General features: G+C 40.4%; 1 protein-coding gene across 1 annotated transcript in view; it reads right to left on the reverse strand.

The window, feature by feature from the left end:
- Positions 1 to 23354, reverse strand: part of Arhgap24 (Rho GTPase activating protein 24) — a 416575-nt gene that overhangs the window by 208439 nt on the left and 184782 nt on the right. The window contains exon 3 of the mRNA XM_048427100.3: positions 14812 to 14899. Within this exon, the coding sequence (XP_048283057.2) occupies positions 14812 to 14899 (88 nt within the window). The remainder of the gene's footprint in view (positions 1 to 14811; positions 14900 to 23354) is intronic.

Raw genomic sequence — 23354 nt, forward strand, 5'->3', positions numbered from 1 at the left:
AGGTATAGTGACTCGAGAGGAAGACTCTGTGATTGGTGCTGAAGGAATGAGCCCTGCGTCATGTCGTGCCCTGCGCTAATTGTTTTCAAGAAGCCTTAATTGCTTGTCTTGATGCTCCTGACTCTTCACCATTTCAGCAACATGTTGGTCAGTCACAGCAGAAGGCTTGGGCTGCTGGGTAAGAAGAAGGGAAAGTTCATGGTGGTTTGCTTGCCCTGACTGGACGTGGCACAGGGGTGTTTAATGCACTGGGTACCACTTTGGAAAAGGAATTCATTCCCAAACAAAACCAGTCTTTCTACAACAAGAGGAAAAGATCAAAATAACAGGACTACTCCAGCTGGTTGTCCGGTCTACTTCTTGTAGGCAGAATGTTAAAAATAAAGCAAAAGGCTTGAAAACATATAAATCTGAGGACTTTATCCAGGAAAGAGAACGCATGTATTTTTTTTTTCTGCAGGCCCCACTTTCATGGTCCTTGTGCTTCTGGCCTCCAGTCTTTATGGGATGAAAGTCAGGTGCTGAACTGCAGCCTGATACACATATGTCAGGGTCTGGGTTTAACAGATGAAGGGTCCTCAAGCCTCATCTCCCCTTGGTATGGGTTGGGTATTCTAGAATGGGCTGAGGTGTGCTTCCTGCAAACACACACTGAACTTAAGAATTCTAAGTTCTCAAACTGGAAGAGAGGCTCTTTGAAGAGGTCACTAAGCTGAATGGGTCAGTGTGGGTTGATGTCGCTCCAATGCCTCCGAAGTCATCATAAGAGGAAAGCAGGACACCAAAAGGCAGAGCAACACGAGCCTATGAAAATACAATATGACAGAGCAGGTATCTGTACAATCCAAGAAAAGACCCCACCAAAAGGGATGGCCCAGTCAGGACTTTGACATTGGGTTCTGTCTCCTGAATTCTGGAAAACACATGTCTCTTGCGTAGAACTTAGCTTAAGTTCCCTAGTTCTGACAGCTTTAGAAAGGTAAGAAATCTTTGTGCACTGTTTACCCCCTTGTCACGGGTGTACCGGCTGGTCTAGAACCTGTGCTGCTCACTTTACAGTTCCCAGGGAGAGCTTCAGGATGGGATCAGAGGATCTGCCAAGTCAAGGCTCTTCCCCGACAACAGTCCAGTGACTCCCCTGCAAGGTCCGCTGGTCACAGCTGGCTGATACTAGGAATATAATATACAAGTCTGAAATGAAGCTTAATATTCTTAGGTTTCATGGGCACATACCTCTTTGTTTCTTTTACAAAATTAGCTGAATGATATAGCCTGTTGCCAGGAAACTTTCTGGGGTCCCTCTGACTGGCCCTATAAAAAGAGGAGCCCCCAAATCACGCCTGCATACCATAAAGTCTATGGATGAACAAACATCAGAGTTGACAACACTTTCCTGGTACCACCCTTCCTTATTTGCGGCACTTGTACCACTTGGCGATCTTTTTACATTTGCCAGTATTTTCTCAGCTTGAAGTTCTTACCATTACAGTTTTCAAATCAAAGTCCAGTAGTACTTTTAAATTCTAGCTGCAGACTCACTGACTCTGGGAAGTCCTCATTGCCCTTTTATATCACAAGTCCTTGCCAAATTTAGGATACAGTTCAATACTATTTAGTCTCTACACCAGGACTTAGGCATGGTGTCACCTGACGTTTTGTCCTAAGATATTGGTCCTCCTTATGTTTCTATCTTCCCTCAGTGTAGACAGGGTTTCTCTGTGTGCTGGTAGCTGCTCCTAGATAACCACTTAAATATTTATTATTAATTATAAATATTTGGCCAATAGCTCAGGCTAATTATTAACTAGCTCTTGCAACCTATACTAACCCATTACTATTAATCTATGTGTTGCCATGAGACTCATGGCTTTACTGTCCTCCAGCATGTCTTGCTTCCTCTGCATCTCTTGGTGACTCCTCAGACTCTACCCTCCTTCTTCCCAGCTTCCTCCTAGTCTGACTCTCCCATCCACTCTCTTCCTACCCAGCTATAGGCCAGTCAGCTCTTTATTAACCAATTAAAGTAATACACATGAAATACACAATGAAAGTAATACACAGTGTACAAAAACTGTTCCACAGCATGGCAGTCTGAGGAAGGGATTCATCACTCATCCTGATGATGCAGAACACCCAGTCTTCAATCCCTTTCCCACACTGGCCTCCAGGGAGCCTGGACATTTTCCTTACACAAACAGCTCCATTTTCTTCCTTTGTTAACTCCACTGGTAAGTGAAGCTCAATCTGCTTTCTCTACCCTCATCCATCTCAAGAAAACTTAGGGATGAAGCAATGTTTAAAATAAAATCACCCCAAACAAACAAACAAAAATAAATAAAATCATAGTTCTTGCAAATCTTTGGTGATTTTACCTTCAGCTGCCTATTGTCTTATTTCTTGTTCAGGATTCTTGAGAGGAAGGACTGCACATTGTTGGATGCACAAGACCTCTCAAGACTCCCAGTGAACCATACCCTTGACCATTCTAGGACTGACGTCATGGTGCGGTACTTTGAAGATGGATGGATTCAGTTATTTGCCTATCTTCTTACAGCTAATTCCCGCACACTCCTCAGCAGCTGTTTGCTGAACACTCATATCTTCTCAAATATTTATTTCCCGAGAAGTAAGGTTTCTCTAAATTATTGGCTGCTCTCACTACCAGCCATAGGGTCACTCAAAGCTGATTTTTTTTCCCAGCTAAGCCCTTCAAGATGTACCTCCACAGGAGAAAACTGCCCTAGGAACTCCATTCACAGGACAAGCCCTGATATTTGTTTTGGTCTTTTACTGCCTGTTTTCTCAGCCTTGTTCAATTACAAAGCCCTTTTCAATTACTGGATGAAAGAGGCAGGTAAGCCCATGCAGCTTGAGCATGCATAATTCAGACCATGGCACTAGGAACAATGAGCAAGGAAAATACAGCTATTCAGGCAAATAACCCATTAACAAATAGCTTCTGTCACCAAGGTAATAAAAGACACGGTTGGCTGTAGTATTGGTGATGGACTCAATGTGAGGCTGTGGGGACTAGCTTTTGAAGAGAAGAGAGCTAGAGAAGTTAATCAGTTCCTGGAGTCCCTGGTGTCCTAAGGCAGTGGGAAAAGCAGCTATGATCCAGTTCAATAACTCAGATTCGAAAGGTCCTCATCTTGACTAACCCAGTACCGTCATTCCACCAGATAAAATGAACATTTTTGTTCATTAAACCAGCAGACATGCATTGGCTGTTCACTATACGATGGTTCTCTACTGAACACTGAGGACAGCAGGCACCATCTCTCTTCTCAATAGCTTCCAAGAAGAGGAGAGAAAATAAAAAATGTCAGCAAATGTGAATACTTGGGACAGACGAAGCTACAGTTTATGTGAATGCTGACTTTTCGAGACTGAATTCTTTCTGGCTATATTCGGTGTTCCTAACACTTAGCTATTTAGTATATTCTAGAGAATATACCTATCTATGCTCTTACTGGTGGCAGAAGTTGGCTTGTAGGCTCAGATGGGGGTGAAGCCGCAGTATTAGTACTGGGAATTTGAGTATGTATCTCTGATTGTCCTTGAGGGAAGTGATATTGACCACATCACTAAATATACCACTGTAGGTAAAGCCTGACATACATCAATACCCAAGACCGCAAATGTATATATATATGCACGTAACTTCAGCAAACAGGAAATAGGAATTGATGGAGGTGTTCCTCTTGTTGGTGTTAAAGTCATCTCAATGGGGTGAAGGGTGGGCAGGGAGAGGTTGACAACTGCTCAGGAGAGAAGTTTGTTAAATTCATTTGACCTGTCCATAGAAGGGATGTGTGTTTACTGTATGAGAGGACCTGGGCACTGGAGGATGCTGATGGATGTGCAAAAGCAAATGTTTAGAAGATTCCAAGCCCACTTAGCCCTGTGAGTGCTTCCAGTTCAGAACGTCCCCGATCCTTGCCCAACTCGGATGGACTAAATGAAGTATATGGGAAATAGTTTGCTTCTAAGCACACCCAGTCAACTATTAACGGCAGTCATCATTGCCAAAGTCACACAGGTTTGAGCTGTGGCCAGAAGGTACAGCGCTGGAGGAACTGGATCAAAGCAGAGACAAACTCAGTTTGGTCCCTGATATTTTCAGCATCACATGGTATTTTAGTATAATATTCAGAGATGGTTCTTCTAAATAAAACTGTTGATGGTCACTCTCCCAAGCGTGACTGCGTGACTGTCTCAAGGCAATGCTGTGCCCGAGACAGTTTGTCTCAGAGGTCTGATCCCAGCTCGGGTGGCATCAGTAAAGACTTCTATTTGTGTCTTCATCCTACTTTTTATAGTTTGGCTTTTTTTAAAATCTGGCACAGGGGTTAGAAAGCCGTGGTCATGGCCAAATCTGGCCCACTGTCTATATTTCACATTTTTAAGTGACTATAACAGGAATCAAAAGAGAAATAGCAGTTCTTTTATAATTAAATCAAATTATTTACTCATTTTTGTTTGGTTGATTTAAGATAATGTCTCACATTGTAGCCCAGGCTGGCCTAGAACACCACATGACATAGTCAGGTTAGCCTCAAATTAATAGCAATCCTTTTGTAGCAACTCTCTCTCTCTCTCTCTCTCTCTCTCTCTCTCTCTCTCTCTCTCTCCCTCCCTCCCTCCCTCCCTCCCTTCCTCTCCCCCCACTCCTGTGTATGCTCATGTGGGAAGGGACTGTACACATTCATATGGAGGACAGAGGTCAACCTTGGATATCATTTCTCAGAACTGTCTTCCTAATTTTTTGAGACAGAATCTCTTACTGGGGTGAACTTGCTAAGTAGGCCAGGCTGGCCAGCCAGTGGGGGCCAGGACCATGCTCCCCCAGTCTTCCCAGCACTGGAAACACGGGCATCCCACCATGCTCTGCTTCGTACTAGGTGCCAGGGATCAGAATTGGGTCTTAATAGTCACCAGCAAGCACTTTCCCAGCTGAGATATCTTCTCAGTCTTTCTACTTTTGTTTTTATGTAAGAGGAGTTCTCACGGTAACCTGGCCTGGCCTGGGGTTCACTATGTCTCACAAAGAGGACTCAGACTTAGGGTAATCCTCCTACCTTAACTTTCTGAGTATGGGATGAAATAGCAGTACTAACACATATATTACTGGGAGCCACATTTCAGAGCTGTTGAAAACAGTTGTATTGGGACCTGACCAGCCACACTCATCAGCTTGTGTCATTATACGAGAGGAGAGCAGTGGGGGCAGACACCCTATTACCATGGAAAGCTTGTAATCTTAATGCTCTGGTTCTTTCCAGAAAATGCTCACGGATCCCTGATCTAGCACACAGTGCTGGGGAGTGGACCAGCACGTGCTCAATGTAAAAACTTACTCCCCGCCTACACATCTCCCGAGTGGCCACTTGCAAGTGCTCACATTGTTCATAGGCTCACAAACTCTTTAAATGCTTGCTGGTTCAAACGATACAAGCAAGAATGCCAAAGCATTAAAAAACATCTAAAGCATCCTCTTTGTGCTGGGCAAAGAGCCTCTTTCAAAGTCACACCTCAAGGTATTTTATGTAGGAAGAGAACTGGGAAGCAAAACAAAATCCCTAAACTTGTTCTAAAGAAAAGAATGCAGAGTAGCCCCCACGCTGAGTGAAACGATGTATTGACTTCATGTTCCGAGTGCTGGCGCAGATTCGGCCTTCATAACGTAAGCAACTCCTACTCTGGCTCTTTAGATGAAATGCACACCCCACAGAAGAGTGCAGGGCTGCCTACGGACCTGGGCAGACAGAGATAGTCACCACCACTCTTGGGCAAATACAACTGCATGGATTCTAGTATAGTTCTTAAATAAAAGGGGAGAGTTTAAGACACAGCCACTATTGTACAAGTAGATTCCTTAGCAGCATATTTGCATAGGGATCCTGACAATAACCAAGTCTTACAGCTAAACCACTATTGAAAGTATTGCTGGAGAGGTGGCTCAATGGTTAAGAACAAATACTGCTCTTGCAGAAGATCCAAGTTAAGTTCCCAGCATCTGTATCTGGTAACTCAAGACTCCCTGTAACTCCAGCTGCAGAGGATGCAATGCCATCTGTGTTCTCCACACACACTGAACTCATGTACACAGACAAACATAAATACACAAAATTAAAAATAAAATCTTTTTAAAGTATCCCCATATTTATATAAATGCCAAATATTGACTTTCTTTTAAAATTTTGTTTATTTTATTCTTATTTATTTATCTTAATTTCATTTTACGTTCCAACCACAGTTCTCCCCCACTTTTATTTTATTTTAAATTACATATATGTGTGCATCTGTGTGTGGGTTTGTACATGTGTATGTTGGGGCACCAAAGAAGCCAAAGGCATTAGATTTCCCTGGCAATTGTGAGTTATGTACAATGGGTGCTGGGAATCCAACTTGGGTCCTCTGGAAAAGCAACAAAATCTTAGTCATCAATCCATCACTCCAGTTTGTGACTTGTATTTTGAAATGATAGCAAGTTAATATATCAAACGACTTCATTTGTTCAATCCTGGAGTCACAAACACAGACAAGACTTGGTAAACTTTCATTGCCAATATTGCATAATTACCTTCCCAAACTAGAAAATTAGCCAAATCTTTTTTTTCCCAGAGACACCATGAATATCTGTCAGAACTATTTATTACTCAGTTGGCTTGTAACGTAACACAGCTGTACTGACTGTCTGAGCAGATTCAAATTTTGGTAAACAGACTTTTATAGACTCCAGACCTATGAAATGTCCTAGCCAGGACATGTTCCTGTGGAAATGTGTGATATAGACCCAAGGAGTTTCATGATGTGAGACAGGAAAAGCAATCAAATTGGGGAGGTAAAGTCTGATGGAGATCACTTCCTACCCTGGCCAATAGCTAGCATCCATGGGAAGCTATTGTGTTTATGTGAGCATGCTACAGAGCTGGTACAGGAAGTAGAGGGCACAGCATCTAAACACAGCAGCAGCAGGAATTAAAAGATGAAGGTAGTGATTGTAGTGATTAACAAAGCCTCTGGGCCTCGATTTCAACCATTGCACTTCGCCCATGTCCATGATTGAAAAGAAGTTCGCAAAGTAAAAAAAAAAAAAAAGCATGATTCTGTACACTTTTAATTAAAAAAGGATCTGTAATACATTTACATTTATTCTATTTTCTGAACAACCCTGTTTTCTACTAGATTTTCACTGAGATCCTAGGAAATCATGGAAAATACTTAGAATGGATATATTTTTATTAAAATTTGTAGAATCTATATGCTTGTGTGAGGGTGTAGGATATAACTCCATCGTGATGATGGAAGGGGAAGAAAATGGTGATTTGTTCTCTTCCTGAAGGATTGGAACTTTTTTCCAGGGACGACAATTGCCTCAGAGGGATCACACAGGCCTTTCTGTTTCTGCAACTATTTCTCCATTCCTCATTCCACTTTGTTCTTGGAGAGAGTTATTCCCATCAGGTCAGAACACTTCTGGCAAGTGCATTTTCATTCTGCATTTTTTAAATATTTATTTTTTATGTATACATACAATGTTCTGTCTGTGTGTATGCCTGCAGGCCAGAAGAGGGCACCAGATCCCATTACAGATGGTTGTGAGCCACCATGTGGTTACCGGGAATTGAACTCAGGACCTTTGGAAGGACAGGCAATGCTCTTAACCACTGAGCCATCTCTCCAGCCCCCATTCTGCATTTTCTTGACACTCTGTTGCGACCTTAGGAAGGCTTGCAATGAGTCTGTAGGCATCTTCACCCAGTGTTCATTTTATGATGCTTTTAAATATGTCAATAGTTTCAAATAAACTAAAATGCTTACTCTCACCTCAAGTGTTGAAACTCTCCATCTTAATGGATGAGATGAAGAGACATTTCTGGTTATCTATTTTGGTCAATAGCAAGTAACTTCACATGCCTACGTTCCAGAAAATATGGTCCAGATTCTAATATGCTGCTTACTCATTTTAAGTCCTCATGATTACATTCATACACATTTATAGTCTCCTGAAACTTTGCCTGTAAATCAGCAACATACTGTTTTATACGCACAGAGAATCTCTCACACAGGCAAGTAGAAGAATACGTGTATATATTTACAGACTCCAGTTAATGCAGTCAGTGTTAGCTTATCACCCTTGAGCAAATTATCTTTCCTGTACCAGTTTCTTCATGTATGTAATGGAGGTAACCATATCGCTTCCATCAAGGAACTGTGGGGACTAAGAGAAAAGATTCATGGAAAAGAAGATGAGATGTTCTCCAGTGCCTCAGGGACTCACAAGGTCTGGATTTATCTTGTTTTATAACCAAGGAATAGTTGATCTTAGAAAATAAAAACCAGATCCTGAGTCTGAGTAACCCCAAGGGACACTCCATCTTCAGAGCTCTGTAGACGTGTAGATACAGCCTCAGCTGCAGCGGCAGGCAGATAGTTCTGCCTGGCCCAGTCCAACCCTCTCATTCTCTCAGTGAGCCATCTCCAGAGAGCACGGCCAGAAAGAGCCTTAACTCTCCGTCTGGATGAGTTTCCCAGAAACTTGCTCTAAGATTATAGGTGGGCCTGTACTAACACGTCTTCTGCTCTAAGATTATAGGTGGGCCTGTATTAACACGTCTTCTGCTCTAAGATTATAGGTGGGCCTGTATTAACACGCCTTCTGCTCTAAGATTATAGGTGGGCCTGTATTAACACGTCTTCTGCTCTAAGATTAGAGGTGGGCCTGTACTAACACGTCTTCTGCTCTAAGATTATAGGTGGGCCTGTACTAACACGTCTTCTGCTCTAAGATTATAGGTGGGCCTGTACTAACACGTCTTCTGCTCTAAGATTATAGGTGGGCCTGTACTAACACGTCTTCTGCTCTAAGATTATAGGTGGGCCTGTACTAACACGTCTTCTGCTCTAAGATTATAGGTGGGCCTGTATTAACACGTCTTCTGCTCTAAGATTATAGGTGGGCCTGTACTAACACGTCTTCTGCTCTAAGATTATAGGTAGGCCTGTATTAACACGTCTTCTGCTCTAAGATTATAGGTGGGCCTGTACTAACACGTCTTCTGCTCTAAGATTATAGGTGGGCCTGTACTAACACGTCTTCTGCTCTAAGATTATAGGTGGGCCTGTACTAACACGTCTTCTGCTCTAAGATTATAGGTGGGCCTGTACTAACACGTCTTCTGCTCTAAGATTATAGGTGGGCCTGTATTAACACGTCTTCTGCTCTAAGATTATAGGTGGGCCTGTATTAACACGTCTTCTACTCTAAGATTATAGGTGGGCCTGTAGTAACACGTCTTCTGCTCTAAGATTATAGGTGGGCCTGTATTAACACGTCTTCTGCTCTAAGATTATAGGTGGGCCTGTAGTAACACGTCTTCTGCTCTAAGATTATAGGTGGGCCTGTACTAACACGTCTTCTGCTCTAAGATTATAGGTGGGCCTGTACTAACACGTCTTCTGCTCTAAGATTATAGGTGGGCCTGTACTAACACGTCTTCTGCTCTAAGATTATAGGTGGGCCTGTACTAACACGTCTTCTGCTCTAAGATTATAGGTGGGCCTGTACTAACACGTCTTCTGCTCTAAGATTATAGGTGGGCCTGTACTAACACGTCTTCTGCTCTAAGATTATAGGTGGGCCTGTATTAACACGTCTTCTGCTCTAAGATTATAGGTGGGCCTGTATTAACACGTCTTCTGCTCTAAGATTATAGGTGGGCCTGTATTAACACGTCTTCTGCTCTAAGATTATAGGTGGGCCTGTATTAACACGTCTTCTGCTCTAAGATTATAGGTGGGCCTGTATTAACACGTCTTCTGCTCTAAGATTATAGGTGGGCCTGTAGTAACACGTCTTCTGCTCTAAGATTATAGGTGGGCCTGTACTAACACGTCTTCTGCTCTAAGATTATAGGTGGGCCTGTATTAACACGTCTTCTGCTCTAAGATTATAGGTGGGCCTGTATTAACACGTCTTCTGCTCTAAGATTATAGGTGGGCCTGTATTAACACGTCTTCTGCTCTAAGATTATAGGTGGGCCTGTACTAACACGTCGTCTTCTGCTCTAAGATTATAGGTGGGCCTGTATTAACACGTCTTCTGCGTTGTCCTAGAGTGGCCTTGAAGGACGCCCGCTTGAAGAACACAGTGCTGTTAAAGCCCTAGATTCTAAGTTGAAAAGACCAGAGGTGCTCTATGGAGCCCTGCCCATGGCTGACCATGGATGCTGTTTGAAACTGCATCCTTTGCAAGCTATGGACAGAAACCAAGTTAGAGACAAAGCCCTGCCTCTGGCTGACCATGGATGTTATGTGGAGTTGCATCCCTTCCAAGCTAAGGATAGAAACCAAGTCAGAGAGCCCTGCCACGGTGGTTACAAGACACGACTAGGAAACTGAACATCTTCTTCTTCTTCTTCTTCTTCTTCTTCTTCTTCTTCTTCTTCTTCTTCTTCTTCTTCTTCTTCTTCTTCTTCTTCTTCTAATATTTATTTTATTTATTATTGTAGACAATATTCTGTCTGTGTGTATGCCTGCAGGCCAGAAGAGGGTATCAGACCCCATTACAGATGGTTGTGAGCCACCATGTGGTTGCTGGGAATTGAACTCAGGACCTTTGGAAGAGCAGGCAATGTTCTTAACCTCTGAGCCATCTCTCCAGCCCCCTGGACATGCTTCTGTAAGAGAATGGCTTCACGATAGGTACAAACTATCGGGGGATATGCAAGACTATCTGCCAGCTATAGAAAATCAGAAAACTGGGATAGAGAGATCGTTCAGTGCTTAAAAAGACTTGCTACTCTTGCAGGGGGCCTAGGTTTGGTTCCCAGCACCTACATGGTAGTCTACAAGCATTCTAATTCCAGTTCCATGAGATCCATCACCTTCTTCTTTCCCCTTGGCCTCCAGGCATAGACATGTCACACATGATTCATGGAGACAAGGCACTCATTACATAAGAAAAAAAAAAAAACACAGTACACCCTTGTTTAAGGAAGTCAGGAAGATGCAAGGACACAGCTTGTAAATTGTGAAATCTTCCTACTTCTCCCAAGGTCAGGCCTCCTGCTGGAACCTGAAGCTGGCAAGTCACTGGCCCAGCTATGTCCTCTGGTTGATGCCTCTCAGAGAAAAGCACAAGAGCACAAGATATGGGAGCGGGGAAACAGCCGGGTTTTCCTCCCTTTTCAGGCCTAGGAACACAAATGTGCTGGCTGCTTAAATACTCAGAAAGAAAGCTGTGGGCAGTAAGTACTCTTGTATTCCATCCAAAAGGACCACGTACACAGTGGAAGCAGCCTGCCATGGGAAGTGCATGTGCTGCCAATCCTGCGAACACAGAAAACCCTATGAATTCACCATGAAAGTATTACCATTCCAAGGGGAGCAAAAAGACCTGGCGGTGTGAGGTGCTATATTCCAGTAACAGCATCCGTGGGCCAGGATCCCTATATCCAGAGACCAAGGCATAGAAGAAGAAGAAGGAAGCAGGGCAGGATTCTTCTCCCCTCCCCATTTTAGCCACCAGCCACAGAAGCAGAAGGGAAAGTCTCACAGAGCAGCAACAGTTCGACACGGCTGCGCCGTCTTCAGCAACATCACAGATACATGCAGCTGTGTGCCTGGGGTGCCGAGTATTAAGGTTTCAGCCAGGGCTGTGAAGATGTTGCTCCCGCCTAGAAGGGTGCAGAGCTCCCTTTTCTCTTTGCCCCTCTTTAGCTGAGTCTGCCTTCCCCTTTACTCTTCCTGGGATGCGATTCTAAGAAAATCAATGTATTTTTGCTCCATTCACCAGTGTGTTCATTGTAATAAAACACGGAAAGCTAAACCCAAACACATTTTAAGAAGCAAAGACCAGTTACATTTTCTTTCTTCAATTAAAGAATTTGACAACATTCTTTTCTCAATCACATTTCCCAAAGGCTTAGTACTTGGCCAGAAACATTCCCTCCAGTCTAAAATTTGGCACATCTGACTGTATAGTCTTCAAATTTGCCAATTTGGCAAACATCTTCTTGAAAAAAAAAGTAGAGAAATTGGAAAAATTGAAGTGAGATGTTGTAAGTCATGGCATTGTTCAGAAGATAGCTCATTTCAGGGCTAATAAATCTATAAAAAAATCCACACTTATTTAGAGTGGATTGTTTTCCCAGTTAGGATTTTACAAGTCTAACATCAGCATAGAAATGTGATATGCAAATGAACATGAATTAGTAATGTACAAAGATGCAAGTTTCCCAATTCTGTCGAAAATTCATTATTTTTCTTTTTATTAGTTTTAGACATCTCAAACGAATGCAAAAAACCCCCCAAATCCATATATTGGAATACATTATGAAGCTGTAATTTATGTGAAAATAAACTGCCCTCTCCCGCAAATCTGTATACATGTATAGAGTGTTGGTATAAATAGCAAAGAGCTTGCTAGAGGTTTTCACTAGCTTTGTGGGAAATCACCAGGAACCAATGGGATTAAAGGATTTCAGTGTCTCATATTCACTCACATATCTCGGGTAGTTAGAGTTTGACATATATGTGAACAAGGACAGGTATGTTGGCTCTGTATTTATTATGTGTAAAATGTAAGGTAGATTTCCCAAAGTGAAAAACACTTTGTTTTGTAGATAACAAAGTGGTTATCTACAGAGATAACCAATATAGAATATAGATTTGCCACATATACATATATATGTATGCATATATGACAAATACATGTAATACAAAGTGCCAGCCATATATTTCCAATTTTTTCTCCCTTCAGTTTTTGATTAATGACAACATTTCACTGTAACCTCTCAAATTCCCATGTTAAAATGTCATGCAGTTGGAAAAACTGGAAAATATCATATTGTCATTCCCATTTGGAAAGATAAAGCAAGTGTCTTGCTGTTTGTAAATAATTCTAATTTTTCAAAAATCTAGCATTTACTATATGCAACAGATCTCCATATTCTTACACTGAGCACACAGGAACTTGCCTGGGAATGTCATTTTGCAGAAATAAAAGCCCAGTTACTGAAGTTAGTAACAAAGACAGTTGACGTTCAAAGTAGCTTGTGTGCTTCTAGGTTCCCTTTGAAAGCACGGCTGTCACAAATCTCTCCATGCTCTGTAAGACCATGCGAAACTGTAAGTCTTAACTCACAGCACTGATGATTTAGACAGCGACCTGTCCCACTGGAGGTGTGAGAATCCTGTAAGTACTGCTACGGAAACAGCACTGAGACCCAATTCCCTGCACACTTTTACAGACTCCAGACTTCTTAGCACGTAGCCTTCAGTGTCTTTAATGCAGTGTATCATAGGCCCTATAGCATGTGCACTGTCTATAAGACATGTGATCGGGCACAACATATTGGAACAATTTTTTCACAGTGTCTTAGACCTGAAGACATGGCACTCTAACACTGGTTCAAGAATGCCCACCTCACAACAGAGCCTTTTCTAAAAGCTACGATCTACGGACAACCAGCAGACTGACTGGGTAGACAGACTCTTGACGTTATTACTGGAGATAAAAAGCCAAAGCCACCTATTTAATACCATACTGGTCTAAAAGCCAGCAGGCCCGAGTGTGAGAGGATAAATAGAGAAAGAGATTTCCTCTACTGACACTTCAAAGCCTCTGCAACATCTGGAATCTGGTTCCATCGGGGTATTCCTCTAAGAAGGAAGAATAAAAGGGCTCTAATAGGGCAAACCAGAGTCAGGTTTCTTACAGCGTGTTCTCCCCGGGGGGAAACAAATAACACAACACATCGGACTAACCTTTCTTCACTTCAGCTGCACTAATTAACATTTAGTCATGGATTCCATCTTGAGCCTGATGAGGTCAACGCTACAGCTGTTTTCATTGAGGGGGAAAATAGGCTTCCACGTTTTAGAATCCCAGTCTTGGTTAATTTGGGAAAATAGGTCAGATTGACTGCTTTTGTGCCAGCATTATTGATACAAATTACATATTACACACACAAATCAATTCACACCCACCCTGCACTGCATTGAAATCAGTATGCGTATCACACCAACCAGGCTGTCCAATGCCAACTCTATAAAAACACACTCTTCACCCCCTTTTCTTTTTATCAGGGGATAAGGAGACTCCAAAGAACTGATCAAAGACATAGGCTGTGTGGCTTTGGAGGCGCAGTTTCGGGGCTATTCTAAGATTTACGCATGGATTAGATAGACTAAACTGGGTAGGAGCTGATAGCCAAGAAGAATGAACAAAGCAAAGTGAACAGATGTTGTAGATATTGAACACTCTTGATGACCTGGGAGCCAAATCCTCAGTCCACAGGCCAAACATGTGTAAGTGGTTGGTTGGAAGCAAAGTGGAGACACAGAACTGTAATAATTCTTACTTGGGCACTGAGAGATTTTTTTTTTTGTAATAGAAAAGACTTATTCAAAAAGCAGTTTTGCAAGGGAATTTATCAGATAATCCTCTGGGAACAGAATTTGAATGGATCTCAAGCAAAGTTTCCATCACAAGATCCTTATAAAATTAGGCTCATCTCACACAGTCCTTGGCAATATCCTTTTATCAGTTCCAGCCAAATCAGGAGTCTCATGGGCAAATGAACTCTCCTGTGGCCATGAGCACATGCACGCACACGTGTGCACATTCGTTTGTATCTGTGTACTAACGTGGCAATGTGTGTAAATGATAGCCAAAAGCAAGTGCTTGCATTCTTAATTAATGTTTTTAGCCAGAATTGAAAGAGATCAAAACCGGATGTGTCTTCACTTTCCCCCACACGGAACAACAATAATGCAATCAAAACCGAAAATTGATCTTACCTGGAACGACTTCAAAAAGGAATTTCCCTGGGCTCTCTTCATTGCATGGATGCTCAATGACTTTATTTCCAGGCAGAAGAATAGTACCCTGGAAACACAAATTCCCCAAATGTCATCATAAGGGCAAGCTCCACGCAGCAGCAGAACTGAGAACCCAAGTTGTGTCTGTGACCCAGTAAGTGGTCACGTTCATCAAACCCACTCCCATTTATGATAATCAAATCCCACAAGTCATAATGACATTCATTTACACTTATTACATATTGTTGAATATCTCATGTGTGTTAGACAACATTAACTTTGGGTTCATTTTAAGTGTCAGTTTATAAATTGTACTGCATGCCAACAAATTTATTGAGCATTCTACCAACCCTATAATATCTCACAGTTGGTATAATCCTAAGCAGTAGATATTATTTTTTCCATTTATAACTGGAAAAACTCAAGATGAAAGCATTAAAAATAACTTATGTCAAAATTCAAATAAGTCTTTTATTTTGCTAGAGTTGGTTATGTGCCCTCTAGACTGGAAATTTAATATTAATGCAATGTTGTTTGGCATTAGATCACCTGGAAGAATAGAAGTCATGAGAATTCTTCAGAATCTAAGTGTATTAATGGCCATTATGATAGAGTGAGGTTGAAATTTTATCTCGTGCTCTCTTTAGCACCTTCCTTGCCTTCCACCATGGGGCAACACTGACAAGATGCTGGTCCCTGGCTGTTGGGCTCACAGCCTCCTGAACGTGAACCAAAAGGTTTCTGCTCATTAAAAATTTTCCAGTCTCAGTGATTCTACTATAGTAGCACAAAATGGACTGAGATTTTTTCATTATTCCTCTTCTCTGAGTTTTCTCTCTTCAATGGATCATTTCCACCAGTAAAGGCATACATAAATATCTACTCCATTTTTAAAAGGTGTTTTTAACTCATCCCATATTACATTCTATTTTCTCTTTATCTAGCAAAATTTGCCTATACTGAATCATTTTTCGCATGTACCATTGTAGCCTTGTCTTTGCACCTGTGATTCAGGGTACACGACCCTTTTAAGGTACATGCTTGATGAAGCTCAATCCTCAATGAGGTATCAAGCTATTGACCACTGTTTCTTTTCTTTTTCTTTTTTTTGTGTGTTTTATTGACATAGAGTCTTCTTAAATAGCTCTGGCAATCCAGGAACTCACTATGTAGATCAGACTGGCCCTGAGCTCACAGACATTCACCTGCCTCTGCTCTCCCAAATGCTGGGATTAAAGGCACGGCCACTAAACTTTGCTCTGATCCTTATTTCTTGAAGTACCCCCTTTTCTTGCTGCTTTGGTTTTCTCCAGGTTTCTCTCTTGCATCTCTGTTGGTAGAGTCTCATTTGCTGACTCTGGTTGCCCTCATGACATAATTTTTCAAAGACTTGTCCAAATGAGTCCATCTCTTCTAACAATTCTTTATCTAATCGTTTCCATTCACCCACATTGATGACTTCAATAATGATGAGACATTCAGCATCAAAGTGTCTCCAATAATGACTCTTGGAAATTTCCAACCTTGCATCTCAGAGCATATCTGACATTTCTAATTGTATTATTTAAGAAGGTATTTTACATTCAATTAAATTACATTCAAATTAAAATGTAATTGAACCTAGCCCCACCGTGAGTTCCCTAGCAGAATGTCTACCAGCGTCCTTCACTCAGTTGCAAAAGCTATAGCTATGGGCGCTCTTATCTGTACTCTACCCTTAGCTGGCTGCCAGTCCTCCTCTGTGCCAGGGGGTGTGATCTGATATGTCAGTGTACCCCACACCTCTTCATTGGCTTCGTCGTAATGCTCTTAGCATCGTCAATCTGGTTTTCAATGCAATATGAGTATCCTTTAGAAACAAATGTTTAATCCCTCTTTTCCACCATAAAAATACCTTGTGACTTTTTTTTTCTTTTAGAATGAAGAACTGGATAGCTTCTTCCTATCCATTTCTTTTCATACCCTTTTCTCTTCCTAAGCTAATTTTCCTTCATCAAACATCGTCTTTTCCTGTGGTTTTTCTATGATCTAGCTAACTACTTTTTTCTAGAAATGCTATCATGTTCCCATAATATTAAGGTATTACCTCTCTGGTTATTTAATAGACATACATTATATGTCATATCAATTATATTAATTGATTCTTAATTTGCCACTAGTGACTAACATTTCGAGCATATAATTAAAACTAAGTATTTATACTTGGACATTTTTAAGTATATATGTATATATTTACTGTGAGTAAATGTGCACTGTTAGTAAAATAAATCCATATTGTAGCTGGAGAATTGTCTAGGTTGTTAAGGGTATGTATTATTCTTCCAAGGACATGCATTTGCTCCCCATCACACTTAACAGACAGTTTACAACTGCCTGAAACTCCAGGTCCAAGGATCCTATTCATCTAGCCTCTATACACACCTGCACATGTGTATGAGGCCACCCAGAGACACACATAATTAAAATAAAATAAATTATAAAAACAATTTTGAAAGTCATATTCAAAGTAGGCTAGACTCTGAAGTCCAGGATCTTGCTCTCTATGCTATAACTTCTTCCCTTTGCAGTCTGAAGTTATACTTTGTCCAATTAGTCTTTTCCCAACTCTCACCCTATCCAGTTTATCACAGAGAATGACTGTCATCTGTGAGTTCCTCCGGGGATTACATAAAACCAACATCTTGGTTTTAAAGCATCAGATTTCCCAGGGAATAACACCCTCTCTGTTTCATTAGTTCCATTAAATCCCATAACACTTTCTGATGGTTTATTTGACACAGACTCTACTCTTCATTTGGGAATGACACTGTTATTTTCTTGCTGGGATCTTGAGTTACACAATAGCCAGAGTGCAAGTGTCCATATCTTCTGTGTCAGGGTCCTCTACTGTACCATGATGCTCAAGATGCCGCACTACAAACTGCAGAGATCTAGAAGAAAAAGACTCAGACAGAGGAAGGGAGTATAACATTTCTAATGGTTTAGAATATGTGGCAATAATTACACACTAACAGTTAGCATAGTCAGACTAAAATTATATTTATGTTTATCTCTAATGGTCATATCCTTTACATATTGTACCTTTGTAACTTCAAAATGGAGCATGATAAATACAGTCTTTCATAGTATGGCAGCTTAGAGTCAGGAAAAGAAAAAGAAGTATGTTTGTAGTTTGATTTCAGTTTAACTTGCTCTTAAAAAGAAATCTCATCTCTAGTTAATATCAGACCAGGGAACCAAAGCCATAAAAGATTAGAGCTAGGCTAGATTCTGTTGAAAATAGACATGAGGATTATTCCTTTGGAATAGACTGGGAAAAGTATGTCTGTACAGTAAAGATGTACACACTTTTCTAGTTTCTTGAACACAATTATAAGATTCTTTTTCAAGCATAAACAATAATCATGAAAGCTTAAAGAAGAAAGTAGTGTCATTTTGAATTTCTGATGAGATTTTTTAAATTTGAGGTGAGATAAAGAAAATAAATATTATTCAACAGTTTTCATTGTGGCCACACAAACTGATTCTTTTATATTTGTATCAAGTAATTTTGCTAATTTATTCAGCTAAAGCTAAATAGTGCATAACTATTTGCAGCCCATTTTAGACTTGAAGAATAAAATGACAAGAAAAATTAAATGAAGAAAGTAGTGTTTGGACTCCATACAGCATATTTAAGAATTACTCAAAGGAGACATAAGGGTATAAAACTAATTTATACAAGGCCTTGTTATGAAAAGCAAACTGGAGAAGGACAAGGTTGTATCTAGAAAAGCTCTGGTCATGTGATGGCATCCATAACAATGGTTTGGGGTTTGAGAAAGACTGTTCTGGAGTTAGACAGGTAATGTGGGGTTCCCCTGTATGCACTGTGAATATGTTTTATTACCATTGGTTAATAAAGAATCTGCACTGGGTCTATGGCAGCACAGAATAAAGCAAGGTGGGAATTCCAAGCAGAGATAGAGGCGGAAAGAAGGCAGAGACAGAGAGATGCCTTGTAACCACCAAAGGAAACAGACACTGGGCAGAACCTTACTGGGAGGCCACAGCCATGTGACAATACACAGATTAATAGAAATGAATTAATTTCAGATGTAACAGTTAGTTAATAAGAAGTCTGAGCTAGTAGGCTGAGCAGCGTTTTAATTAATACAGTTTCTGTGTGATTCCACTGTTGCCAGGTCTTCTCCTGCACATGGTCATTTTACAGCATTTATTATTTCTCATAGGAAAATAATTGTAAGTGTGATGTCTTCAGAAGGTGAGAAAAGACAAATGATGGCTTAGTAGGCTGTGTGTGTGTGCTTGCGTGCATGCATATATGTATATGTGCATGCATGTATTGTGTGCCTATGTGTGTTATATGTAACAATAATAATTAAAGAAGTTAAGAATTTGAGAGGAAGTGGGGGAGCAGAGGAAGAGCTGGAGAGGGGGACAGAGGATTGGTCATGGTGCAAGCAACACCTTCATATATAAAATTATTATTAAATAATAATTTAAAGGGGTTTTAAATTTAAAAAGTAAAAAGTTGAAGTAAAGTCTATGGTAGAATAAAGAGAAAGGGAGGAAGAAGAAGGGGGAAAAGTGGGAGGAAGACAGAGTGGGAAGAATGTGGTGGGAGGGGAGGGTGTTGGTACTTTGGGAATTTATGGATTTTTATGAAACAAAAACAAAGAGTGAATGTGTCACTGCCGTTAAATATTTATTAGGGGAAAACCTCTGAGACCCTGGGGTAAAATAATCCAATAAGCCATCATCGATGGACCAGAAAAGTGGTGGCCAAACAGCCCCACATAAGCCTTATTTTAATTAAACCCCCTCTGCAGTTAAACTTCTAGTGCGAAGGACCTAGAATGAACCTTGAAAGACAGCATCTAGCAGCTAATCTAGCAGCAGACTAACAGAAGACAAGGAGTGCAGCGATCCCCAAAGTTTGCTTATGGCTGAGTAAAAGTGTTTTTAAATTTCTTCGGTGCTATGCCATTCATTTTCATATTAAACCTGGAAGCTGGATATGGGAGAAAAACACGCTGCAGCGGCAAAGAATTAACTCAGGGCTGGAGATCAGGGTTGCTTTAACATTGAGCGTCTTTCTAAGAAAATCTATTCAATGTCAACTTGTGTTACAACTGTCACCTTGAAACTACATTAATATTTTATCTACTTGCCAAAGAAATCCCAAATGAACATACTATGTGGGGGAAAGCCCACAGAAATAGTAATATTCTTTGACTATAGTGATGGCTATTATTCTTTAATTTCTTTCTTCTTCAGAATTCTTAGTTGGCAAAAATATTACTTTTTAAAAAAATATAAAAACTGAAACTGTTATGTTCAAAACTGTTTCAGTTAAATCACAGAATTAAGGATACGGCACGCGGACTTTGTTACTCCAGACTCACATACCCTTGCACTTAGGAACTGAGAACCTGCTGGGTGTGCCAGCTTAAACATGTGCAAAAATGTTACCCAAGCATCTGTGCACAGGGAAATCAAGTACAGATACAGACTTCTTTTTATTTACTTATGTCTTTCTTGTCAAAACAAATAAAGAAAAAAATACCCATGCCAGGAGACAGTGTCAGCACAAGACGGCTGACCCAGGCCGCACCAAGAGACAGAATCAGTATGAGGTGGCTGGGCCAGGCCATGTGGGGAGACAGTGTCAGTGTGAGGGGATGGGCCCAAGCTGCGCCAGGAGAGAGCAGTGACCTCAGAAACTATCAGACTGCCGGATCCTCAGCCTCAACTCTATGTGCACCTAGAGGGGTGAACATCTGAGCCCTGGGAGCATATATACCTGGAGGAGCAATCACTGTGGGCTCAATTCTGCCTGCACCCAAAGGAGCATTCAATGGGGCCATAGCTCCCAGCTATATTGGAGGTAGAGGGATGCACTCCCCTCCAAAGCACTGGCTTCACCTGTACTGATTGGAAGAAGAGATGTGTAGTGGCATTTCATTTGTATTTTAATAAATAAAGTTTGCCTGAAGTTCAAAGAGTAAAACAGTCATACTGATCTGCGCACAGACTAGGAAGTGGTGACACACACCTTTGATACCAGTAGTCACACTAGTTTGCCATAGAAACCGAGCAGTGAATGCCTTTAATCCCAGCACTAGAGAATATAAACTAGGAGGAGACAAGTCTTACTCATAGTCTCATTCTGAGGTTCCTGGAGGCAGGATTGTCATTTTGGACTGAGGTAAAAGTAAGAGCCAGTGGCTGGCTGTTTTGCTTTTCTGACCTTCAGATTGAACCCCAATCTCTCTCTCTGGGTTTTTATTAATCATGCTACACTGAGGGAACTCTGGAAATTGAAAATCTGAATAAGCAATCAGGAACTACAGTTGCAAATATAAACAACAGAATACAAGAAATGGAAGTGAGAATATCAGGTGTTGAATATATGATAGAGGAAATAGATTCATAAGTCAAAGAAAATATTTAACTCAAAAAATTCTTAACACAAAATATCCAGGAAATCTGGGACACCATGAAAAGACCAAACCTAAGAATAATTGTGATAGAAGAAGTCTAGCTCAAAGGCACAGAAAATATATTCAACAAAATCATAGAAAAAAAAACTTTCTCAACCTAAAGAAGGGCATACCTATAAAAGTATAAGAAGCTTCTAGAACACCAGATAGACTGGACCAGAAAACCCAATCCCCTTGTTACATAATAATCAAAACACTAAACATACAGAATAAAGACAGAATATTAAGAGCTGCAAAGGAAAAAAGCCAAGTAACATAAAAAGGCAGACTTATCAGAATTACTCCTGACTTCTCAATGGAAACAACGAAAGCCAGAAGGTCCTGGACAGGTGTTATGCAGAAGTTAAGAGACCACGGATGCCTGCCCAGATTACTATACCCAGAATAGCTTTCAATCACCCTAGATAGACAAGACAAATACTCTATGACAAAATAATATTTAGCGAATACCTAGCCACAAAACCAGCCCTACACAAAGTACTAGAAGGAAAACTCCAACCCAAGGAAGTTAGCTGCTTCCACAAAAACACAGGCAATAGATAATTTCACGCCAGCAAATTCCTAAGAAGAGAAACACACACACACACAATACCACCATCACCACTAAAAACAAAAATAACAGGAACTAACAATCACTGTTAATTAATATCTCTTAATATCAAGGGACACAATTCACCTATAAAAAGAAACAGGCTAACAGATTGGATACAAAAACAGAATCCATTCTGCTGCATACAAGAAACACACCTCAACCTTGAAGACAGACATCGCCTCAGAAAAAAGGGTTGGAAAAAGTGTTTCCAGTCAAGTAGACCTAAGAAACAAGCTTGTGTAGCTATCTTAATATCTAACAGAATGACTTCAAGCTAAAATTAGTCAAAAGGGATGAAGAAAGTCATTTCATATTCATCACAGAAAAAAATCCATCAATATGAAGAATCTATCAATTCTGAACATCTATACTCCAAATACAAAGGCAACCTCATTCGCCAAATAAACATTACTAATTCTTAAATCACACACTGGAAGTAGGAGACTTCAATATTCTATTTTCACCACCGGATTGGTAAGTTTGACAGAAACTTAACAGAAAATCAAAGGAACGAGCAGACGTTCTAACTTAAATAGGCCTAAGAGACAGCTGTAGAACATTCCAGCAAAACACAAAAGAATATACCTTCTTCTCAGCACCCTATGGAACCTTCTCTTAAATTGACCACATGCTTGGTAACAAAGCAATCCTCAACAAATATTAAAAAATTGAAATAACCCCCTATATCTTATTGGATCATCATGGCTTAAAGTTAGATTCAATAACAATACTAATTACAGAAAGCCCATGAACTCATGGAAATTAAACAATACAGCTGAATCACCACCGGTTTAAGGAAGAAATAAAGAAAGAAACTAAAGACTTCCTAAAATTTAATGAAAATGAATGAACAGCATACATAAACTTATGGGACACAATGAAAGCAGTGATAAGAGGAAAGCTCTAAATGCCTACACAAAGAAACTAGAGAAATTCCACAATAACAAATTAACAGAACAACTGAAAGCCTAGAACAAAAAAAAGCAAACTCACTCAGGAGAAGTAGATGGCTAGAAATAATCAAACTGAGGGAAAAAATCAATAAAATAGAAACAAAGAAAATAATAAAAAGAATCAATATCCAACTAACCAAAAGACACAGAGAGAACTTCCAAATTAACAAAATCAGAAATGAAAAAGGAAATATAACAACAGACCACGAGGAAATTCAGAGAATCATTAGGTCATACTTCAAAAACCTGTACTCCACAAAATTGGAAAATTTAAAGGAAATGGACAATTTCTGGATAAGTATCACATACCACAATTAAGTCAAGACCAGATAAACAATTTTAAAAGATGATAACACCTAGGGAAATAGAAGAAGTCATCAAAAGTCTCCCAACAAAATAAAGTCCAGGCCAGATGATTTCAGCTCAGAATTCTGCCAGAACTTCAAGAAGAGCTAATATCAATACTCTTAA

This window comes from Myodes glareolus, chromosome 8 (genome assembly GCF_982192425.1).
Source record: "Myodes glareolus chromosome 8, mMyoGla1.1, whole genome shotgun sequence".
Classification (NCBI taxonomy): Eukaryota; Metazoa; Chordata; class Mammalia; order Rodentia; family Cricetidae; genus Myodes; species Myodes glareolus.